Consider the following 24,552-nt stretch of genomic DNA (forward strand, 5'->3'; position numbering starts at 1 on the left):
TATGCTCTCTTTTGAGCCCCCACCTGCTGTGAGAGCTATCTCACAATACAAGGGAAGAAGGCGGCCAAGAACGCGAAGGCTGCCACATCTTCCACGCTCCGCCTAGTGCTTCCTGTGGCAGCTGTGAAAGCAGCACAGCCCCAAGACTTGCCTGCCGCCGACGCACTGTGTCGGATGTGACCGTAAGGACACTGGTCTAACACAGACAGGTGCCCTGCACGAGCCGCAAGTGTCAGGCCTGTGGTCGCTATGGACACTACGACAAGTGCTGCCGCCAACCCAATCCCAAAAGCCCGGAGACGAGGAGGAAAGCAGCGCACTTCCTCGGGTGGTTCGACACAGCCCCTCCAGATGGCCCACGCAGCCCCAAGCAGCAGCGGAGTCACATCAGGAGGGTGGATCGACCACACGCCCCAGGGCTACCCTTCCCTACTATCCGCGTCGCCGTCACACACGGTGATGTGTCGGTCACATCGAGGTGATACCGGACACCGGCGCCGATACTACGGTGATTGGTGAAGCACCTCCAGAAACTGGGCCTCACCAAACGCGGCCTGGGGACCACCGCCGCAGCGCTGCAGTACTACAATGCGGACGGTTCCCAGATGCCGGACGCTGTGGGCTCCTTTTCAGGCAGAGATCACCTACGGCGACAGGTCGTGTTACGGATGGATCGACGTGCGGCCTACTCGCTCTACACCTTGTTGTCGTGGGAGCACTGCAAGGAGTTAGGCGTGGTGCCCAGAGACCTTCTCGAGCAGATCCCAGCTGCTCGGTACACCGCCAGCAGGGTGTGCGTGAGTTAACGAGCGACGCGCCTGGCACTGCCACACAGAGCTGCCCAGAACCCGCGTCCACTCCCACCCACACAGGACGCTCCTGCCCAGATCCTGTATGGTCACCCTTTCCGCTCTTGCGTTTCTACACACGCCAAGGCCTTTGCGGAGGACTGGCACAGAGCCGAGAGCTGCTACCGCCGCACCGCTACACGTGCCCAGGACGCCAAGGCTCGGTATGACGACCGTGCCCGCCTCTTTCAGCCGCTGGAGATTGGTGCCCTTGTCTGCGTCCAGGACCCGACGACGACACGTCGGCACGGTTGGCATAGTGATGGGCGTCGGCCGGTCGCGGACTACAAGGTCAGGATGCCGAGTGGCCGTGTCTGGTGGAGGAACCGCCGCTTCCTCCGGCCAGTCCCACCCCTGCTGCTGGCCCTGACCGAAGACGAGTCACCTACACCTCACGAGGATCCGCCCCACAGTGCACCTCGACGCTGAGCGACTTAGGACTAAGAAGTCCGCTCAAGACAAAGACTATGAGCGTGAGGGGAGGAGATGTAGGTGCATCTAAGCTACTGTGCCGAGTAGCAACCCTGTACATAAGCTACTGTGCGAGCTAGAGCATATAATCACGTGGCAACACTGCACGTGTTATGTGGCAACATTGCCCCGAGGCTGCCATATGGCAAGGCAGCCTCAGTCTGACTGTGTGAGCCGTGCATGGTACACGCTGGTCACCACTTGTATTTCTCTCATCCACAAAACGGATCTAGTGTTACTCAGTGTTTCCTAGCCATCACTGCATTCTTCAGGGCACACTAGTAACCTTCTATATATATATGTATGTTTATATGCTGCCTTTATTGAATATATATATTATATATTATGTTACTCTACCAAAGTCAGAAAGTGTTTTAAGCTACTGTGCCGAGTAGCATTTATATATATCATCACATGGCAACACTGCACGTGTTATGTGGCAACATTGCCCCGAGGCTGCCATATGGCAAGGCAGCCTCAGTCTGACTGTGTGAGCCGTGCTTGGCACACGCTGGTCACCACTTGTATTTCTCTCATCCACAATAAACGGACTCAGTGTTACTCAGTGTTTCCCTAGCCATCATTGCATTCTTCAGGGCACACTAGTAACTTTCAGTTAACACGCTTAGTCTCGTGTCGACGACGGTTCACAGGACGGAGTGGGGTGGAGGACTCTGTGTGGTGTGGTGTCCCGCCCCCCCTTCAGGAGGGAGAGGCTGGAGGCGACGTCTTAACTAACCCGTGGCTCAGGGGATACTACTTAAAATGAGATTTTTGGGTGTGAAGCGATGAACAGTACAACACTGTTTCACTGCCCACCCCCCTAAAGGCTGGCTAACATACACTAATTGAAAAATACATGTCCCAGTTATGCCTCGCCGGGCGTCTTATCTCTGGTAAAACAAACTTTGGAGTTGGTTGCGTGGGTAAGCCTAACGCAACCCATGACAACGAATGTTAACCATTACATCTATTAAAATACTAGAAAAATATAAACGTCCGACGGAAATGCCATAATAATGGTGTCTTAACGGGTAGAATAGTCTGAAGTCTGAACTATGAGAAAAAAATTTGTTTTTAATTTAGAAACTGAGTTGGGCTCACTTATGCATATTTACCTCGGTTATATAACTGATATGATATTATTAATAAAGGTCTTACCGATGCCTCATGCGGATATTTCCAAGACTATCAGGTCGTCGAGTGGTTACTCCGCCCTCCTCTGTCTGCTCCTGCTGTGTACTTGTGCTGCACTGCAGCTGTTGAGTGTTGACAGACAAACAATCTACAGACGAGAAGCTCTCCCCTGTACCCCGTGGGGAGGATTTAGTAGCGCTGTTGACTCAGAGGGCGCTCACCTCCACATACCATTTATTATTACTTTTTTACGCTGAAAATATAAACAGTCATGTGAATAATCATACATAAAACTAAAATCAAATGAAACTATATTCGCATGTAACAGCGTCTGTGACAATAATATGAGTTTTTGGTGCCAAATAACTGAAAATAAAGAATTCACGATTTAAACAAGAGAATGTTCCTTCGTTCTTGGGGAACTTAAGCAAATTATAGATCTATTACACAACTGCAAACTTTGAAGTAATCTAATTATATTCACTAACAATACCGTACTTTAGCAAAGCCTATACGTTGGTGGGACTTAAATACTGCCTGGTTCGTTTACTTAGACTCGTAGAGAGATGGTGGGTGGAAGTAGTAGTCCAAACCCGGTCCGACTAATTACCCAAATGTACCCAAATATAGTCGCAATGAAGTCAAATAATGGTCCTACATGAATAAATCGGACTGCTAATCACTTCTCGACTAGTATTTGGTGTCAGAAAGTCACAAAAAATTGGAAAACTTACTTTAATCTGAGTTAATAGATCGCGTGCATGTACCGACGGAGCGAGGAATTACCCAAATGTAGCCGCAATGAAGTCAAATGATGGTCGTACAAGTGTAATTCGGGCTGTGAATCACTTCTCGATTATTATTTGGTGTCAAAGTAAAAAAAAAAATTGGTAAACTTAATTTAACCTGAGTTGTATTGTTAGGTACATGCGCTTGATCTATTAACTTAGATTAAATTAAGTTTACCAATTTTTTGTGACTTCGTGACACCAAATACTAGTCGAGGTTAGGTTAGGTTAGGTTAGGTTAGGTTTGGTTAGATTAGGTTAGGTACATGCGCTTGATCTATTAACTCGGATTAAATTAAGTTTACCAATTTTTTGTGACTTTGTGACACCAAATACTAGTCGAGAAGTGATTGGCAGTCCGATTTATTCATCTAGGACCATTATTTGACTTCATTGCGACTACATTTGGGTACATTTGGGTAATTCCTCGCTCCGTCGGTACATGCACTCGATCTATTAACTCAGATTAAAGTAAGTTTTCCAATTTTTTTGTGATTTTCTGACACCAAATACTAGTCGAGAAGTGATTGGCAGTCCGATTTATTCATCTAGGACCATTATTTGACTTCATTCCGGCTACATTTGGGTACATTTGGGTAATTAGTCGGACCCGTCCAAACCATCTTGCCACTTAGGAAACAAACTACTGCTGCTAAGAGATTTTCTTTTAAACTTATAGGTTTTACCTTTGATTAATCTTTAAATAAACTTGACAAGTGGTCTGGGGGGTTGGTTTCTCCTTTACAATGTGGATAAATGAGAACGCTTTGCCAGATCAGAATGACATAGCTCTTCTTAGTAGAGGTAAAGGGCATGTTGAGAAATACGGCCTCAAGCCAAGTCTACAATGTGGTAAAACTGCATCCAAAGTCATGAGTGTCATAGTCTTAGGCTACTGTATAAAACCTACATTATATCATATAATTATACAGTGCTGTATTCTAGTCTAAAAACATAAAGTGCCTGGAGCAGATTCATTAAGAGCCAGCAAGTTAGTCCTACAATCACTAGACATATGTTAAGAGTGGCAAATAGAGTGAAGAAAGTGAGGATGAATCACGCTAATAGGATTTTGTCTGTGAATCAAGAATACACGTTTTCAAACAGTCGTAACTACAATTGGATACACTTCACACATTTCACATATACTTTCTCATCATTTCATATAATAATTATATCTTAATCGTCAAGAGTCATTTTCCATTTCGTAATACTTTAATACTAATATGTTGGATAATACAGTCATGGGTGATTTATTTTATTGAATATGTTAACGATAATATCAGAGTGTTTTATTAACATGTTCTTAATTTGATAAACCTAACCACAACCTTAATTAAAGTCATAACTGAGATCAACCTGAAGATTAGACAACCCCATCTTATTTCACCTTAACATTTACCACACTAACTCTACCTGGGGGTATGGGTTTGGTTAAGGGATGTCAGGATAAATTTAGTTTGTTTAGGTTAAATTAGGTAAGGATAAATAAGGTTAGGTCAGGTTAAATTAAGTTAGCATTAGGGTGGTTAATATTCAGGTGAAATAAGCCCGAGTGTCTAATTTCAAATGATCTCACACCTGACATATATACAGTATATATATAAAAGCAGAATACAATATAGTTTAAAAAAATGGTAAAGTTCTTAGCCATATTATGATGGAATTGTAGTTCTCAACTCTTTGCCTGTAGCTGTATAAAGATTCACACAAGACACAACCATACAGTTTGCATTATGAAAATCTTTTCTTGGATAATATTTCAGTCAATTTCTGCCTACATACCAGGTATATTCTGAGACGCTACACTTATTAAGGTAACTATTGGGAGAGCTCAAGGTTTTCTTAAGTAGTTTTAGGCTTTTAAAATACCGTACAGGATTATTCATATTTAATGTTACCAGTACAGTACAGTAGATTATTATTTTATGTTACCAGTAGTGTTCATATAAATGGACAAAATAATTTAATTTATCGTCAATGTTTCATACTTTCAATATAACCATTTATAGCTACAGGGTATTTAAGATGTTCAAATACATAGGTTGGTGCAGGTTTAAAATACAGTACCACATTGCCTTTAAGTTAATTTCAAATATTAAAAACTGGTTTTGTAATTAAATTGAAGGCAATGTGGTATTTTAAACCTGCACCAACATATGTATTTGAACGTCTTAAATACCCTGTCGCTATAAATGGTTATGTTGAAAGTATGAAACATTGACGATAAATTAAATTATTTTGTCTGTTTACCTACACAGTACAGGTAACATTTACTGATGGTTCTCTATACCTCACTGCAATCTCCCAAAATAGTTCTCAACACCCGATGGGGAATATTTACCAAGTGAGTTTTTCAATATAATGGCTGGTAGTCTGTTATTGTGATTATTATACAGTGATCACAGTATGGCAAATCTATACACAAATCTCTCTCTCCCACGGTAAACACGGAGTGACTCTAGATAATATTAAAAAAAAAAAAAATCCATACACCAACAAATAACAGGTCAAGATCCACGTGAATATTTAAAGACTCTGATGAATCATATTAGTAACAAATATATATTCCATAGTTTCTCTATTTCAGTACATCTGTTAAGTTCACTATTCTCAAAATTCTTTTATGGACAACCCGTTTTGGTCAGTTTTAAAATTAAGGCACTTTTATACACCTGCCACACCACATGGGAAATTACTGTACAGTACTTGTATTTTGCACTATTCCTGAAACTGATACTGGATAACTGATGTACATTTTCTTCACTAAAATTTCTGATTGGCAAAATATGATAGAGATTGAAAAATAATTAATCTTTTCATTGTCCAATAACCTCCTAAAAGGTCAATTCTTTTTATAATTAGCATAGTCAGCCATACAAAGTCACCACCTACGTTATATGACCATTTTTCCACGTTTGTTGGGAGGGTTAGCCGTGATTACCTGATGGCAACTGATGGATAAAACTAACAAGTTTTATTAGTAAACAACTGAGTGCTGAGCAGGTACATCTCTAATTACTCTATCTTACAGATTATAAACAATATGTGTGGGAAGAATTGCACTGTTAGGTGTTTTGCATCAGTTCATCACGGACCCATTTGAAATTATCTTGTGATCGTACTAACTTCTCTATCTTCAGCCCTTGCCAGGTTATCTTATAGCCCTGATGGATTATACTACACAGGGGTCATGTCAGGTTATCTTCTTGCCAGGGCAATCACCTTGGGTCCACATATCGTCATCTCGTGGCCATGTCCAGTTCCTGTAGGGCCATATAGGAGTTTCTGAACACCATGATATGTTATCTTGGTGGGGGGGGACCTTGCATCGTTATCCCAAGGCCATGTAAGATCGTCTTAGGACCACAGAAAACGGTGTCACATATAGTTATCTTAAAATCACAGAAGAATGGTCTTGATGTTATGTAATATTATCCTGGGGTCATAAAGTTATCTTGGCGTTGCATAAAGTTATTCTGGGACCAAATAATGTTGTCTTGGCGCTGCATAAAGTTATATCCTGGGACCACATAAAATTCTCTTGGGATCGTGTTGTTATCTCTTGAAACTTCTAAGGTTATCTTGGTGTCATGTAATAAGGGTGAAGGCCCTGAGCACCGTAGTGATAGAAGGACTGAGCTCCCTGCAGGTTCATGGCCCCCTGAGCATGAGCTGACCCGGCGAACATGTGGCCCTGCAAGATGTGGAAACAATAATATTGAAGCAAAAAAAAAAAAGTATATTGTTGTAGTTATTTCCAAAGGACGAGAATGGCTACATATATGACCAGATCCAAATAATCGTCTTTTCCATGAATACACTACAAGGGTGACAACTTTAAACTGCTATCATTGTTAATAATTTTACCTACGAGTTACAAATTAACAAGCTGCTCATGGTGTTATTATTGCCTTTGGTTAACTATAGATTGGCTCTTGACTCTGGGTAACAGGGTAGGATATTAGAGTCATGCCAAGGAAAATAAGATTACGTATTATTGAGATTAAAGTGAATATGATGATCTGTAATTGCCTGAAATAGTTCTTGGCCAAAGGCTGGACGCATGAGGTTGGCAGCCATGTTCGCCGTGGTGTCGTCCCTGAAGAAGGCTGCTGACGACGTGGACGACGTAGAGGAACCCGGGGAGGAGTTTGACGGAGAAAAGGAGGGAGCGGAAGATGATGAGGGTGAGAAGTTGTTTCTGGCTGCCTGGAGAGCCATGGCAGCCTCCATCCTGGCTCCTGGACTGCCAGAGTCACTCATGTACTGACTGGTGCTGCTGCCTCCCATGCTGCTGTTACTGCCAGCCTGACTGTAGACAAAATAATCAGGCTATCATCTAAAGCAACACAATTTAACCTAACCCTAATCTGATTATCAAGAAGCAAATAGTTGAAGATGTCGTGTTGAAGACTATTGTATTTTGATTCCTAAGTGATCTACTTCACGTATTTCAAAGACTCAAACTTAAGAACAAAACAAATGTGTCTTAGTTATGTCTAGGATCAAGTTTATTCACGTCGACATACTCATCTAAGTTAATAACACAGCGTCTAGTTTGAGTCTGGGAAACCTTACTCACATCGACACACCTACTCACCTGAATAACTGAGCTTTGGTTGCATCCAGGCCGGAGAAATGGGCGTGAGAGTGAGGGGTGTGATGATGGTCCCTGACGTAGGAAGCAGAGACGGTACTCTTGCCAAAGCTACAGTCGCTCCTTCCAGCACCCTCACCTACCCCACCACTTCCCGATGACCCGCCAACCCTACAATACCAGTCATGTATGTACACATTGTTTTTCATAAACTGTAACGTCTAAAACAAATATACATGAGACTTAAAAAGCTCAAATGAACAATAAAATACAAGGCATTAAGTAGTTTAGCTAACAGATAAATATTCCCCACAGTGACTTTAATAATTTATAGGCAATTCTCTGTATCTACCTATTATGGGTGAGATGTCCAAAGAGGTGTAATTAATACTATAACAAGATTCGTGCAAAGGTGATCTTACTTTATAACGAGAACCTGTCTGTATGTTTCTAATAATCCGAAAACTCACAGGAAAATGCCTACAACAACAGGAGAGGATCGAATTTCGTAAGTCTTACCTTAAGTTGTGTTGATGTTGTGGTGTCTTGGGCGGTGTGGGCGGTGCGGCGTGGGCGTGGGAGGGCGGGAGAGTCATGCTCATACCCACGCCAGGACAGTACCCTCCACCTCCACCCATTAACCCTCTGGGGGAAATTACAAACATGTTAGGGAGCTGTATAGGTAACTGAAGTCTTTTTTTTTTATAAGTTTTAGTAATTCTTTGGATTTTTTTGAGAAGAATGTAAATAATAATGAATCTATTATGGTTATGCTCTATTAGTGTGATTTACAAGGCTGTTATATCAGTTAAGAGTGTATACATAACAGTTAATGAAAAGTGGGAAGAAAGTCTGAGTGTGTGTGTAAAAAGTGTGAAGGTCTGTGTAAAAACTGAGTAGGTTTGTGTAAAAAGAGTGTGTGTGTGTGTGTGCGTGTGTGTCTGTGTGTAGAAAGTAAGTGTAGAAAGTGTCTTTGTAGAAGGTCTGTGTAGAAAGGCTGTGTAGAAAGTGTGTGTGTGGAAAGATTGCATAGAAACCCTGTGTAGAAGGTATGTGTTGAAAGCATGTGTAGAAAATGTTATGTAGTTCCTTAGCAAGTGTGTGAGTGTGGTCTTGACTACCCTACAATATTAACATCAAGAGAAAACTCACCACACAGAATCTACCACCTTAACATGTCCAGTAATTAGCATCAGGGTCACAACAAGCACACCTGTCCATCTCCAAGTCGATTGATACACCCTTTGATACCTTCCCCTTAACAGTCCACCTCACCGATACTTTCCCTTCATTTAGTCCTCTTTTTCCTCCTCTCGTCTTTACATTACGTTCTTGTTCCTTTGTTTACATCTCCTCCTCTCCCTTAGTCCCTCTTACCGTTTTGATTTCCTCATTCTTCTGCCGCCATGTCCTATGTCCGTTCTTGTATCCCTTACCATCCCTACTTCTAGTTCCCCTGTCCCCTACCATCCCTAACCCAACTTCCCCCGATCCTACCATTCATACCTTCAGTTCCCCTGTCCACTGCTCCCTACCTCCCATTCCCCTGTCCACTGCTCCCTACCATCCCTACCTCCCATTCCCCTGTTCCCTACCATCCCTACCTCCCATTCCCCTGTTCCTACCATCCCTACCTCCCATTCCCCCGTCCACTGCTCCCTACCTCCCATTCCCCTGTCCACTGTACCCTACCATCCCTACCTCCCATTCCCCTGTCCACTGTACCCTACCATCCCATTCCCCTGTCCACTGTACCCTACCATCCCATTCCCCTGTCCACTGCCCCCTTCCTCCATTCTCCTGATCCTACCACCCCAACTTCCCTTCTCCACGTGACCCTTCACAGCCAAACTCACCCCTGGACTCGGTAGGAGAGCGGCGGTGCCCCCGTGTCTCCCTCCATCAGGCTAGAGAGACTCTTCGGCGGTTTACGTCGACGTGGCTGATACTGTAGGAGGAACACCTTGATTAACGTGGCTCCCTATACCTGTAGCTTCAACTTTAGACAGAAAGAATATAACACACTTTAGGAAGGCTTAATATATACGATTTTTTTATTTATCAACAGGTAGATTTAACAGGTGTCGGTTGATACTAATTAGCAGGGTTTCTAATTATCTTTGGGTAGGCAGGTACTCTTTAATTACCTCACCTGTGCCCATCCCTTGGTTTCTACTGTATTTGGGAGGGGGGGGGAGGGGTTGTGATGGTGAGCAGGGAGTAGGTGGGTGGGGGGAGGTAAATCCTGTTCTGGTTTTACCCAACAACTGTCAGAAAGTAATCACAACTAACCCAAATAATCGTAGAAAATTACCATATAAAACATTGATGATTATGATGATGACAACAGGTAGACTCAACAGGTGTAAACAGATAGTAAGTAGGGGGGAATATAATTAACAACAGGTGTAGATGGATAATTAGGGGAATGTAAATACTAATTAGAGAGAACTAATTAATAACAGGTAAAGGTAGATAATTAGGTTAAGGGCATTAATCACCTTATAATCGGGATGGTCTTTCTTGTGTTGTGAGCGTAGTCGTTCAGCTTCCTCGATAAAGGGCAATTTCTCCTCGTCACTCAGCACTCTGTGTGGGAAGGGCAAGTTGTGAGGGTCATGACTGAGGAAGGGCAAGTTATTGGACAAGGCTGAGACAGGGCAGGTTGTGATGGGCAAGGATAAGAAAGGGTACCTGAATCTCCCTCTACACACCTGTACCTCCTACACACCTGTATCTCCCTCTACACACCTGTACCTCCCTCTACACATCTATCACTCTCTACACACCCGTATCTCCCTCTACACACCTGTCACTCTCTCTACACACCTGTCATACTTGCCTCTACCACAGCCCACGTTGTCATTATATTCAACTTACTACCTCCCCACCTACTACCCCCACCACACCTACCACCGTCACCCCCACCACACCTACCACCCCCACCACACCTACCACCGTCACCTCCACCACACCTACCACAGTTACCGCCACACACCTACCACCATCACACCTACCACCGTCACCGCCACCACACCTACCACCGTCACCATACCCACCACCGTCACACCCACACACCCACCACCGTCACCCCCACCACCCTAACCACATACCACCCCCATCACCCACACCACCACATACCTCCAGACCTTGCCCAGGGTCTTGGAGAGTTCAGCATTGTGTAATTGTGGGTACTGATCTGCCAACCTCCGCCTCGCCGCCTGTGCCCATACCATAAACGCATTCATGGGTCGCTTGATGTGGGCACGGTGCTTCAAGGACGACTTCTGGGTCATGGGCAGCAACGTCCAGTCGTATCCTGTAGGGTGTGGGTAGAAAGGTAAGTTGTGGGTCGAATATACTGTCTATAGAAGGTAGGTATTTATCTTTGTATTGTAACGACTAATGAGTGGTACTGCCTCAAACCACTCGTGGCGTACATAGATTGGTACTCAAAACTACAGTACTCTCTGATTGTACTGTATGTTATGTTAGTTACCTCACATCTTTATCAGGTGTTTGGAATGGCGCACACATTAAATATGATGCAGGATAAAACAATGGAACAGCTCAATACATCTAATGTTTTTTTGTGTAATTTTTTTTTTTACGGGGAATAGCCCACCCGGGCACAAGTCATCGACCCACAACGGGGCCTGGGGGGGAAATAATTGTAAAAAGAAATTAAAAATAGAAGAGAAAAATATTATATTAATCTACACCATACACGAAGATGCCGGAAAACCAGCTTTTTAAAGTGAGACATTGTATGAGTATGGAAACACAGAGTTTGGCTGTGTGAAGAAAAAAGGAAGTACGAAAACGGGTTATTGTATTGTAGTGTGACCGACATCCACAGAGAAACTGTGGGCACCGCGGGCAAGACGAGTGTTACGAGCCTACGGTCTTGCCGGCGGTACACAAGATGCCAAATCCACCGAACATTGCCCGTTAAAGTACCTGTAAAAGAGAGAGAGTGAAGCAACATTGTGGCGAAGAGAAAGGGAAGAAATATTGTCAACTAAAGAAGGAGAGTCAATAAGACGAAATGCCTTTGATTCCACCCTATCTAACAGTTGGGCAGGAGAAGAGCCACCCCAGATATGAGAGCAGTACTCCAAGTTAGGACGAATGAATCCCTTATAAACTTGAAGCAACTGCTCAGGAGTGAAGTAGCTACGGCATCTGTACAGCATTCCCAGCTTTCGGGAGGCGGCATCAGTAATGTTGTGGATGTGTGGCTTCCATGACATATTGGAGGAAATGATGAGGCCTAGCATATATATTTTAGAACCTGGCAGAATGATTGCGTCCTGAAATGTGATTGGTGGGACATCATCTAATTTGGAAAGTGTAAATGGTAAATAATGAGTTTTATTACTATTGAATTTAACCAAGTTTCTACCTTCCCATTCGGAGATGCTGCACAGATCCGCATTGATAGATGAAATGATATCAGCTCTAGAAACAGATCTAGTGTGAGAATTAGGGGGAAGGGAAAAATGTGAAGAAGAATGAAGAGTAGAATCATCAGCGTAAGAATGGATATAATTAGTCGTAGTGTGAAGTAAATCATTGATTAAAAGAAGGAAGAGAGTAGGTGAAAGAACGGAACCCTGTGGGACACCACTGTTGATAGAGAAAGAGCGAGAGATCGATCCTTCGACAACAACTGCCATGGATCGGTTCTCAAGGAAGTTAGAAATTAGAGAACAAAGTGGGGGAGAGAAACCATAAGAAGGAAGTTTAGAAAGCAAACACTTGTGCCATACCCTGTCAAATGCTTTGGAGATGTCGAGGGCCACGACGAAAGTTTCCCCATAATCCCTCGGAGAGGATGACCAAAGATGGGTGCAATAGGAGAGCAGATCACCAGTATAGATCTCGCCTGGCGAAACCCATACTGGTGATCCGACAAAAGAGAGGAGCGTTCGAGGTGACGGAGAAAATGAGAGTTTAAGATAGTTTCGAAAATCTTAGAGAGGGATGAAGTTAGGGCAATGAGGCGATAGTTAGAGGGATTAGAATGGTCGCCCTTCTTCGGGATGGGCTGAACCAAGGCATGCTTCCAAGAAGAAGGAAAAAATTGGGTTTTGAGGCAAGTCGAAAGAGGCGAGCAAACACAGTGGCTAGAATTTCAACACACCCCCTCAGAACACGAGGGGGTATTCTGTCCGGTCCATGCGCCTTACTCACAGCCAACCTGGATAACACACCAGCAACCCTACGAGTCGGAGATTATAGGAAAGTGCATAGGTTCAGTAGGAGGAGTAGGAGGGATAGAGTTGGAATCGTCTAAGATGGAGTTAGAGGAGAATGAGGTGCCAAAGAGATCGGCTTTATCAGGGGGAGAGTTGGCTATAGAGTTATCAGGTCGGAAGATAGGGGGAAAAGAGGGAGTGCAGATGTTTTTGGTTAAGGACCAGAAGGATTTACTAGAAGAAGAGTTAGTTAGGACAGCGGTCTTTCTTTTTATAAAATTCCACTTGGCCCTACGAAGAACAACCTTACAACAATTCCTAGAAGTAATGAAAGAGGTGTGGGTAATAGGAGGAGATAGTTTCATAACTTGATACACCCTATCTCTCTCCCTACATGCAAGAGAACAAGAGCGACCAAACCATGATTGTAAAGTGAAAGTTTTGGTGTGTGTAGCAGCCAGATCAATATACAGCAGCAGGTGCAGTATACTTTACAGCAGCAGGTGCAGTGTACCTTACAGCAGCAGGTGCAGTGTACCTTACAGCAGCAGGTGCAGTATACTTTATATTTTACTTATCAATTACTCTTTTAAGTTGTACATGTTATCAGAACAAATATGAATGAAAATTACGATAAAAATATTTCAAATGACATGCTTAAATTTTTTAATTTGTTAATTAATTGTGCATTGCAATGGTGACCTTTGTAAAAAAAAATATACAATATATAATGAGAAATATGAACATTACATACTGTACAGTAAAACCAATTCGTGAATATCAAAGAGAATGCAAATTAAAAATGTAAGTGAGATATTTAAAAAATATGAGGAAGCATATAATTAAATATACGATTATGAAAAAAAAAATTAAGAAAAAATATAAAGAATATGAAAAAAATAGTCTATTGTTTTGTTCATTTGTTCAGTTATTTTTTACATTACACGATCAACGCACAATTGAAAATAAATTAGTCACTCACTATTTACAACCATTTTCTAAGATGTAGTACAGGTTAAATACTTTTTTTTTAATAGTTACCCATGTAATACCAAAACTCTCTTTATGATGTCACACCGAAAAAACTAATCGATTTTAAAGGGAATTCAATATCCTTCCTGTTTAATCCTTGGCTAGGACTGTGTGTTAGGTATTTAGTCATCCAGCTCCGTGTCAGTTACTGTTTTGTTTGGTTGAGGGTTTGTCTTGTTATATACATTTCAGGCGACCCCGAGTGTTAATTAAAGATCTCTTGTCCGCTATTTGATCTCTTTCTATCTATTGACTAACCTTCTTACCTGAGCTGAGTAAAAGTTCATAACATATACCTGAGGCGTGTAAAAGTATAAAAGTGACGGATCAAAGTATATAAAACAAAAAGTGTCAAAGTGAACTTGCTTTCATTTATATAAGTGAAAGAAGGATGTAAAGTGACATAGACTTCCACTACAGACTTACTTTTAAGGTTACTTCATTCATACTTGGTTGTGTTTACCTTTTCTGACCAAACTGATGATGGATTTAGACGAAGAGGAATTTGTTTTTCAACTGCGCCATAGGCATATAATTTATATGTATACATACATGTATGTATGTATGTATGTATGTATGTATGTATGTATGTATGTATGTATTATGTAGTGTAATGGTCAGTATGCTGGCTTCGCAAGCAAGCAGATCCGGGTACGACCCCCGGGCAGGGTAAAACTATGGGCAAGTTTCTTACGTCATTTGCCTCCGTCTACCCAGCAGTAATTGGGGACCTGGATGTTAATCGATTTGCGGATCGTGTTCCGGGGTAATGGTTAGCCAGTGCAGTTGGCGAGTTGTCCGGTCTTCTCGGAGTATTCCTTGGCACTGTGTAACCTAGGCTTGAATTTGTGTAAGGTGTAGAAGCTGTCGCCAACACAACAACCACACCTGGATTAACATCCAGGTTCCCAATTACTGCTGAGTAGAGAAGAGGCAAATAGCGTAAAGTAACTTGCCCATAGTTTTACCCTGCCCGGGGATCGTACCCGGGTCTGTTCGCTTGCGAAGCGAGCATGCTGACCATTACACTACAGGTCAAACGGGTTCCCTATTGTCGGTAAACATTGGCAACAGATATAGATCCCTCCAGGTCCCAAACTAGAAACAGTTCCCGCATTTAGTCAAGGACCTGTAGCCGTCGTTCCGACAATTTATGTGTCACCGATGTTTACCGACAGTAGGGAACCCGCGTCATTAATAAATAAAGAACATTTAACGGTCACTATTGTCGCGTTATCATCTAAACATGGAGCCCCTCCTTCACATGACATGGCATAAATGTTTGGTGGTTCATGAACTGTAAAATTCGACAGCAGAATTGACTGGAGAGTTCTGCTTGCAACGTCTTCCTTTAAATGCGGGAAGGTGTTTATTTGGTGTAAGATATAGATAGGTAGAAGTGTGTTAGGTCCTTGAAGGTGGTGTGGGTCAGAGGACGTGCCCCCCACGCGGTGTTTGGAGGGCGTGTGTTTGGGGTGAGGTAGTGAGGGTGGGTCGGTTTGTTTGGGCTGGGAGAGGTGGAGCTCGTGTTCGCGCCCACCCACGCTCTGCCTTGGTGCCCTGAGGAAGCCGCGCTTTGCCCTGCATCTCTGCAAGCTTTCCTGTTTGATCTGTTTCAATTCTTTTATAATAAATGCTTTTTCCTTGCCTCTTCCATGCAAAAGTTGAAATAACAGCAATTAAATCTCGGCTTTACAACGTGGGAGTGAATTAAAATGAACAATTAAGTCCTTCCCCTAAACAGTGTTAACTAAATGCGTAAGGAAGATCGGAAACCACTGAATAATTACCAAGTTGAAAATAAGACATAACCCAGTTGGTGAAAACAAATGACCACTTTTGTCCAGGGTTCAGTTTCACTGAGGTTCGCATGACGAGTATTGGTTGTAACTGGCCGAGAATAGTGTACACCTAAATGATTAAAAAAAAAGGAAAACAAGGGTGAAATTATTTTAGGGGTTATTAATAGCATTATACAACTCTTTGACCCCAGTGTTAAGGAGTACCAACATTCCTGAGAGAGAGAGAGAGAGAGAGAGAGAGAGAGAGAGAGAGAGAGAGAGAGAGAGAGAGAGAGAGAGAGAGAGAGAGAGAGAGAGAGAGAGAGAGAGAGAGAGAGGCCGATACAGACACACACACACACACACACACACACACACACACACACACACACACACACACACACAGGAGTGGTGGCAGCGTCTTTTCGGCGCCGATGCTTGTTTGCCTCGGTTTGCAGTCGGGCTAACTCGAAAGTACTGACATCTTCTCGTGTGGTGCTCCTCCAAGCGTTACAGTGTGGAGTGATCGTCTCCCAAGTGAGGGGGTCGATTTGGCACTTTTGGTGGTCATTCACGTCCTGTCGGCGCCGATGCTTGTTTGCCTCGGTTTGCAGTCGGGCTAACTCGAAAGTACTGACATCTTCTCGTGTGGTGCTCCTCCAAGCGTTACAGTGTGGAGTGATCGTCTCCCAAGTGAGGGGGTCGATTTGGCACTTTTGGTCCTCCTCCCATCACCCTCACCATCCTGTCCTTGTCCTCCTCCCATCACCCTCACCATCCTGTCCTTGTCCTCCTCCCATCACCCTCACCATCCTGTCCTCCTCCCATCACCCTCACCATCCTGTCCTCCTCCCATCACCCTCAACATCCTGTCCTCCTCCCATCACCCTCACCATCCTGTCCTTGTCCTCCTCCCATCACCCTCACCATCCCATCACTGCCCTCACCATCACTATAAGACTCATGCGTTCATCGGCTCTCCATCAGTGCATTAAGGAACAATGGTCTTACTTACCTCTCAATTATAATCCTGTCACAATGCTATACACAATATTTTTTGGGGGGGCAACATTTTACACTGTAACTAGGCCACGAGGCTACCTAAAACACATTTCCGGGGGACTTAATCGACTTGTAGTTGTGACTGAAGTTGTGATCGAGGTTGTGACTGACTGAGGTTGTGGCAGAGGTTGTGACTGACAGGTTGTGACGGAGGTTGTGAGTGAGGTGACTGGGGTTGTGACAGGGGTTGTGACAGAAGTTGTGACTGGCAGGTTATGACTGACAGGTTGTGACAGAGGTTGTGACAGATCGTAACTGAGGTTGTGACAAGTTATGATTGAGGTTGTGACTGAGAAAGGTTGAAATAAAGGAAGTTAAGAAGCCGACAACGAAAATGCAATAGGGATCACGTATGCAGAGGTATGCAGCACTTGTTAATAGTAAATACAGAAATCATAGCAAATGGAAGCCGTTGACTCTGGCTGGGTGTGTGTGCCCGCCTTTGATCCCAAATAGACCATAAAGCAGGCATAATAAACGCCGTGATTGCCGCACGCCACTGAATGATTATTTGAAAAGGTGTCATGAAATCTGTCAACCACTTCCTTCAGTCTCCTCACCATTACCCCGCCAAATGTCCGACAAGTTGCCACATAACTTTCCACACCGGGATTTTAAGATTTAACAAAATAAATAATACCAAAACACCATATATTTAATAACACTAAGTTAGAAGTAGTGTAGTATAATCATTTAATTTAAAATTCAAAACGGCTGGGGGGATGTTGACGCTAGTAATATTGGCGCGAAACGTAAACATAGCGGCGAGGCTCAAACGGGATAGCCAGTTAGCCTGTAGAGTTTTTGTCGCCGGGCCAATGAAAGGTGTTTAGTGGTAGCCAGTCATACAAAGGGTTAAGATGCTCCCCACAACTACACCACTGTACCGCTGATTGATCCCATCCATCCGGCAAAAAGGAACATTTTAGTGATCTGTTTAAACCACAGTTAAACAGTGACTAACCGTAATTCCAAACAAACACTTTCTTTACGTGTCGCTGTCGGGGCCTGGTGCTGGCTAATACCTCAATACTGTACGTTAATTTAAAGCGTTGCAGCACTTAACACACATACATACACCCCAGGTAAACCCACACACACACACAGAGAGAACACACACATCCACAGACACGCACACACAACTTTTATTGTATCTAATGGGGGAATTTCCTTTTGTTTTTATGCAATCGAGATGAGGAAGGGAGGAAGTCGGAAAGGAGGAAGGGGAAGGAAGGTTGGAAGGTTGGAAGGGCAAGGAAGGTCGGAAAGGAGGAAGGGCAAGGAAGGTCGGAAAGGAGGAAGGGCAAGGAAGGTTGGGAAGGAGGAAGGACAAGAAAGGTAGGAAGGGCAAGGAAGGAGGAAGGGCAAGGAAGGTCGGCACAGGAAGTCGGAAGAAGGTTCAGGATCAGAAATAACAGAAAACGGCAACAAGCAATACAGAAAACGGCGCCAGTTAAGGGGTAACTTAAAACAAACCAAGAAAAATCATCTACTATCACCTACCTTCTAGAAGCTTGGATACGGCGTCTTCAATCCCCTTCTCCTTGGGTTTGTCGTGGTTTTTAGTCACTGGGGTTGTGGTAGTCGTGGTTGCATTGTCGCTCGCCATGGTAGGTCGCTGTGTGTGTGTGTGTGTGAGAGAGAGAGAGAGAGAGAGAGAGAGAGAGAGAGGTAAATATGGTTTTAGTTTTAATATTCTGAGTAGTGGATAACTTATTAACAAGATAATAATATAAACATTATTCCTGAAATAAAGACAAGTATTATACAGTACAGAGTAATATTGATAATACGAAAACGTAAGGCAAAAAATGGAACCAAATAATACACTTAATTTTTGGAGATATACAAGAAAATTGCAATGATAATATTTTCCCCAAGAAGCCATTATAATACACATCACAGCATCACAACACAGGCCACCACAGCATCACAACACAGGCCATCACAGCATCACAACACAGGCCATCACAGCATCACAACACAGGCCATCACAGCATCACAACACAGGCCATCACCAGCATTCCACAGGCCATCACAGCATCACAACACAGGCCACTACAGCATCACAACACACAGGCCATCACCGCATCACAACACAGCCATCACAGCATCACAACACAGGCCATCACAGGCCATCACAACACAGGCCATCACCGCATCACAACACAGGCCATCACCATCACAGCAGGCCATCACAGCATCACATCACAGGGCCATCCATCAGCATCACAACACAGGCCATCACAGCGTCATCACAACACGTCACATCACAGGCCATCACATCACACAGGCCATCATCACACACAGCCATCACAGCGTCACACAGGCCACCACAGGTCACATCACCGTCATCACAATCACAGGCCATCACAGCATCACAACACAGGCCATCACAGCATCACAACACAGGCCACAGCACACAGGCCATCACAGCATCACAACACCATCATCGCATCACAGCATCACAACACAGGCCATCACAGCATCACATGGCACAGCATCACAACAGCAGGCCATCACAGCATCACAACACAGGCCATCACAGCATCACACACAGGCCATCACAGCATCACAGGCATCACAACACAGGCCATCAAGGCCATCACAGCATCATCACAACACATCACAGCATCACACAGGCCACAGCATCACAACACAGGCCATCGCGCCATCACAACACAGGCCATCACAGCATCACAACACAGGCCATCACAGCATCACAACACAGGCCATCACAGCCATCTGCCCCAGGCAGCATCCTGCCGGCCATCACAACATCACAGCATCACAACACAGGCCATCAGCATCACAACACAGGCATCAGCATCACGCATAAGAATAAGCATTATTTAATCTACTGCCAGCAATTACCTACTATATATCTGCCTTCAACACGGTACGTCCCTCGAGCTGTTTTGTTTTTTATATTAAGAACCTTCTGACAATGTGAGCCTTGTTACGTCGCCCTCTAAACTATGTAATTGGTTGTTAGGAGTCGTCGGTAGCAGCGTCTAGATTACCTGTGCATGTTGTGTATATCATCTTGTGTGAAGTAGTGTGTGTGTGTGTGTGTGTGTGTGTGTGTGTGTGTGTGTTCATGGTTTTAAAAGTGTATATATATGTTTTAAAATAAACACTCACATGTGTATACCTTTTGTAGTGTATGTATTAAAATGTGAACACAATTCTAATAAACGTGTATGTTTTAAATGTATGTTTACTAATGCGTACATCTTCTGTGTGTACTTATTTTAAAACATGTTATTCTTTTTTAGTTGTGTACACTTTTACAAATACGTACATGAACAAATTTTCGACATGTATACATTTCCTGAAATATGTGTACTGTATATCTTTACATGAACGTCATTTACAAAGTAGAACCCGTACATCTATAGTTAACTTTCCATGTACGTTTTTCCAAAGTATCGTGTGTACATATATCACAAAGTATAGTGTAAACATCATTCAAAGCACTATTAAAACACACACACACACACACACACACACACACACACACACACACACATAACATAATAACACCACCTCGCTAACAGCCTCTACGGGATAACATGAAAATTATATAACTTAATACTTTTATTGACACCAAGTAAGATAATTTCTCTCTGGGTTAATGTGTGAACTTTACGGACATTAGGACATAAGGGTCTAGAAAGTATATATGCGTCGAGGAATTTTTTTTTGGAGGGACATGGGATTGGGATATTTAGACATGGGTTATGTTGAGATTAGGACAAGGGGTTATGTTGAGATTAGGACAAGGGGTTATGTTGAGATTAGGACAAGGGGTTATGTTGAGATTAGGACAAGGGGTTATGTTGAGATTTGGGACATGGGGCTATTATAAAATTTGGACATGGAGCCTCTGGCATTCTGATATCAAACACCATGTGAAATTTTTCTTCAACATTTCCACACATTAAACATTCTAAAACACTTTCTAAACATTACCGGTATTTTAAAAAAAATTCTCACGTCACGATAAACATTTCAGAAGCTTCCTCACACTTGGAGAAAAACGCTCGAAAAATGTCACACTTTCTCGCTCAAATAAAAACATTTCAAACACATACTTAAGAAATCATCACTAAATTATTCCAAGTATTTCCGCACAGTAGAATAAACATGTACTAATTATTCTAAACATTAGCTCACGTGAAGAATAAACATTTTAAGCCCGTATATAACACGTGGATAATCTCTCTCTCTCTCCCACACACACACACACACACACACACACAGAGGCGTTTTATATTTACACCCCAAAATGGAGAGATCGGATTTTATTTATTTTTTCTTTCCAATTATTGTACTTACAGATTAATTATGTTTAAGCTGAACCAAATGAAGTTTAAATCAAAACTGTAAATAAACTTAAAAAATTTGAAGCTCAAATTAGTAAAAGTAAAAATAAGCTTAGCACGTTTAAGCTTAAATTAATAAGTGAAAATAAGCTCAACAAGTTGAAGCTTAAATTACAGTGACAATAAGCTTAGCACGTTCAAGCTTAAATTACAGTGACAATAAGCTTAGCACGTTCAAGCTTAAATTACTAACAGTGAAAATAAGCTTCAATTACTAACACTGGAAATAAGCTTAACACGTTCAAGCTTAAATTACTAATATTGAAAATAAGCTTAGCACGTTCAAACTTAAATAATCAGCTGTGCAAATTCGCGAGGTAGTTGAAGTACTTAAGAACAGATGCACGTTGTTACAGACCAAATCCGGCTCGCGATGTATTTTTCCTGTAGCCGGATACGTTACAGCCCGTGTACAAAATAGTCTTTTATAACGGACATGAATCTAACCCGACCTGTGCTTGTCCTAATAGCAAACTGAACTGTGTGCTTGCGTCCAAAAAGCAAATTGAACTGTGCTTGCGTCCAAAAAGCAAACTGAACTGTGTGCTTGCGTCCAAAAAGCAAACCGAACTGTGTGCTTGCGTCCAAAAGCAAACTGAACCCCGTAATTGCATCCTAAAAGCAAACTGAACCCCGTGCTTGCGTCCAAAAAGCAAACTGAACTGTGTGCTTGCGTCCTAAAAGCAAACTGAACCCCGTGCTTGCGTCCAAAAAGCAAACTGAACTGTGTGCTTGCGTCCTAAAAGCAAACTGAACCCCGTGCTTGCGGCCAAAAAGCAAACTGAACTGTGTGCTTGCGTCCAAAAAGCAAACTGAACCCCGTAATTGCGTCCTAAAAGCAAACTGAACCCCGTGCTTGCAAAGGTCGCTAATTTCACCCACGGACTAAAAAGCATACACGTCTCTCAAGCAAAAATAAATTGAGAACAAGAAATGAAACGGAGAAATAACATATATTCTCCATAACTATATATTTCACGCCCCATCAGATCTATTTCATTGTTGTACTGAAAGGAATATATATATAAGCAATACATGATTCACTATTTGTTTAAAATTTGAATATATTTCAGTTGCTTCAGATATATTTCACGACTATATTTCTGCAACGAGATATGTAGTATCAGTTTTTTACCTATGAAAATTTTAATTAAAATCCTATTACAGGTTTTGACTATGTGAGGTTTGTATTAAAAAGTTACTGAAAAATATAAATTACACTTCATTGGTGCATATCAAATAAAATACCTTGAACTGTTATACTTCATGAATTCAATATTTTTCAGTTTTATACAGTAATTAAATATTATTAACTGCTGCATATTTCAAGTCAAATATTTTTCAAGTCTACTTTAATTTACTGTTGTACTTTTATAAATTTAAGTAGATTATTGTACTTTATAAATTAAATATTTTTCACTACTGTTTCAAATTAATTTTTGTATTGAATATGACTAGTTAATTAGCTTTTACTGCCGTATTTTGTAGGACTAAATGTTTTTCAACGATTTTTTTCAGCTATATTTCAGACAGGTATCTCACAGTTTTACAATAACAATTAAATATCTTTCAGTCACACCAAATACTTCTGAAATTATATATATATATATATATATATATATATATATATATATATATATATATATATATATATATATATATATATATATATATATATATATATATATTTCTCTGGGTTAAAATTATACAAAAGTTTCAACCACAAAAGTAATTAAGAATCGAACGAGTGTCTTCAAGTTGTTCAGTGCGATAAGGTTCCTTTTAGACACTATCTCCAGGTGTTTAAGATACTTATGAACAATATGAACAGCCGGTACCCCATTTAAATGTAAAGTTCACAATATTTCTAAATATGTCATAATCTCAATTAATTTCAAATACCACTTAATTTTAGGTATGAAACAGAAGAGCTACGAGAGTTTGATAATCTATTGCATATCTTGTGATTAAAAACAAGTGTGTGTAAGGGGTTTAAACATTGTAGTAGTTTCCATACAATGAGTTCCTTCACCACCAGGGTCTTGAGGCACCGACTATATCTAAACAAGACAAACCCTTTTAAAAATCAAGAGAGATAGTCTTTCTTTGTATCTTTATCTCTGGCAGTCAACGTATAATTTGTCACCGCAGGCCACCTCACTATACAAACACTGCAGACAACTTAAAATACATTCAATCTTGTCGAAGAATCAGGTCTAAGAGTATCGCGTATATCATATGGCCACGAGCACAGGATGGGTTTAAATAGAAGCCTTGTTAGTGGCAAACGAAGCTCGGAAGGAACACACAACGAGAGGCTCTGTTTATCCCTCCACCAACATCAAACTCTCACACACCGACACCATCTGTAGATCAAAATCTCAACACTCCCGACCTCACACTAGGTTATTAATGTCTTCCACTACACTCAGGGCCCAGTCACTACTACAATGCTCTCTTCCAGTCCTTAGAAAAAAAAAAGAAGGAACTCCGTCACGGGGGGAAAACTTTCACGATACGGACAGTTAACGCAGCATCGCTTGATAGGATTGGCTATTCCTGTTCTCCCTATCTACCCCGACAATCACACTCCAGATACTCGCATCTCGCTGTCAAAGTATCAGCTATGACATCTCACTCACTTGTAAAATCGGCAAATCTCAATTCCGGAAAGGTATTTTTTTCCTCCTGTGGGAGCAAGTTTATCAATGCTGTAGTTGTCAAGGAGTTCAAAACGACGGATTGTTCCTGTGAGAGAGTGGAGTAGCTTGTAAAGTTGGGCACAACACTGGTTCACAGGCCGTCTCAATACAGGCCTGTTACGTAAATACGGCAGGTTGTGTGCGCTGATTACGGTGGAGAATACGTTACTGTCTGGCGAACACGGGACGCGCTCTTCTTGTGAGCCCAAACCTGTGGAGTCATTGGGAGGTTGTCGGGCCCGCGCGCGCCCACTGGAACAGCCACCACCCCTCCCTCCCTCACGTCACACAACCCAGGTGCTCAAGCCAGAACAACCCTAATTGTTTCCCCACGTGATTTAAGCACGCTTTCATCTCTTAATCGGGCACTACATCAAGGTGCTTTTGATACTTATAGCTGATGGTATCTAGAGATTAGTCGAATAATGTAAAAATCTTAAAGACTAATCTGGGAACAATGAGGCGTTAGGAAATACTTCAGGCTGGCGCGCGGCTGGGAGGAGTCAGCGTGAGGTGGGAGGGCTCAAGGAGTAAATGGGTGG

At 42.3% G+C, this 24,552-nt stretch overlaps 1 protein-coding gene across 1 annotated transcript; it reads right to left on the reverse strand.

Annotated features, from left to right (window-relative positions):
- Window positions 1–5,120: 5,120 nt before the first annotated feature.
- Window positions 5,121–24,236, reverse strand: LOC121867458 (transcription factor SOX-8-like). The gene is made up of 9 exons (XM_042367369.1): window positions 23,951–24,236; window positions 18,424–18,538; window positions 10,986–11,163; window positions 10,346–10,433; window positions 9,701–9,792; window positions 8,364–8,489; window positions 7,848–8,015; window positions 7,280–7,559; window positions 5,121–6,941 (listed from the first exon to the last, which is right to left on the reverse strand). The coding sequence occupies exons 2-9, from the start codon at window positions 18,527–18,529 to the stop codon at window positions 6,825–6,827; spliced, it is 1,155 nt and encodes a 384-aa protein (XP_042223303.1). The 5' UTR covers window positions 18,530–18,538; window positions 23,951–24,236; the 3' UTR covers window positions 5,121–6,824.
- Between the last annotated feature and the right edge of the window lie 316 nt (window positions 24,237–24,552).

The sequence above is a fragment of the Homarus americanus genome, unplaced genomic scaffold (assembly GCF_018991925.1).
Source record: "Homarus americanus isolate GMGI-L3 unplaced genomic scaffold, GMGI_Hamer_2.0 scaffold23598, whole genome shotgun sequence".
In the NCBI taxonomy this organism is placed as follows: domain Eukaryota; kingdom Metazoa; phylum Arthropoda; class Malacostraca; order Decapoda; family Nephropidae; genus Homarus; species Homarus americanus.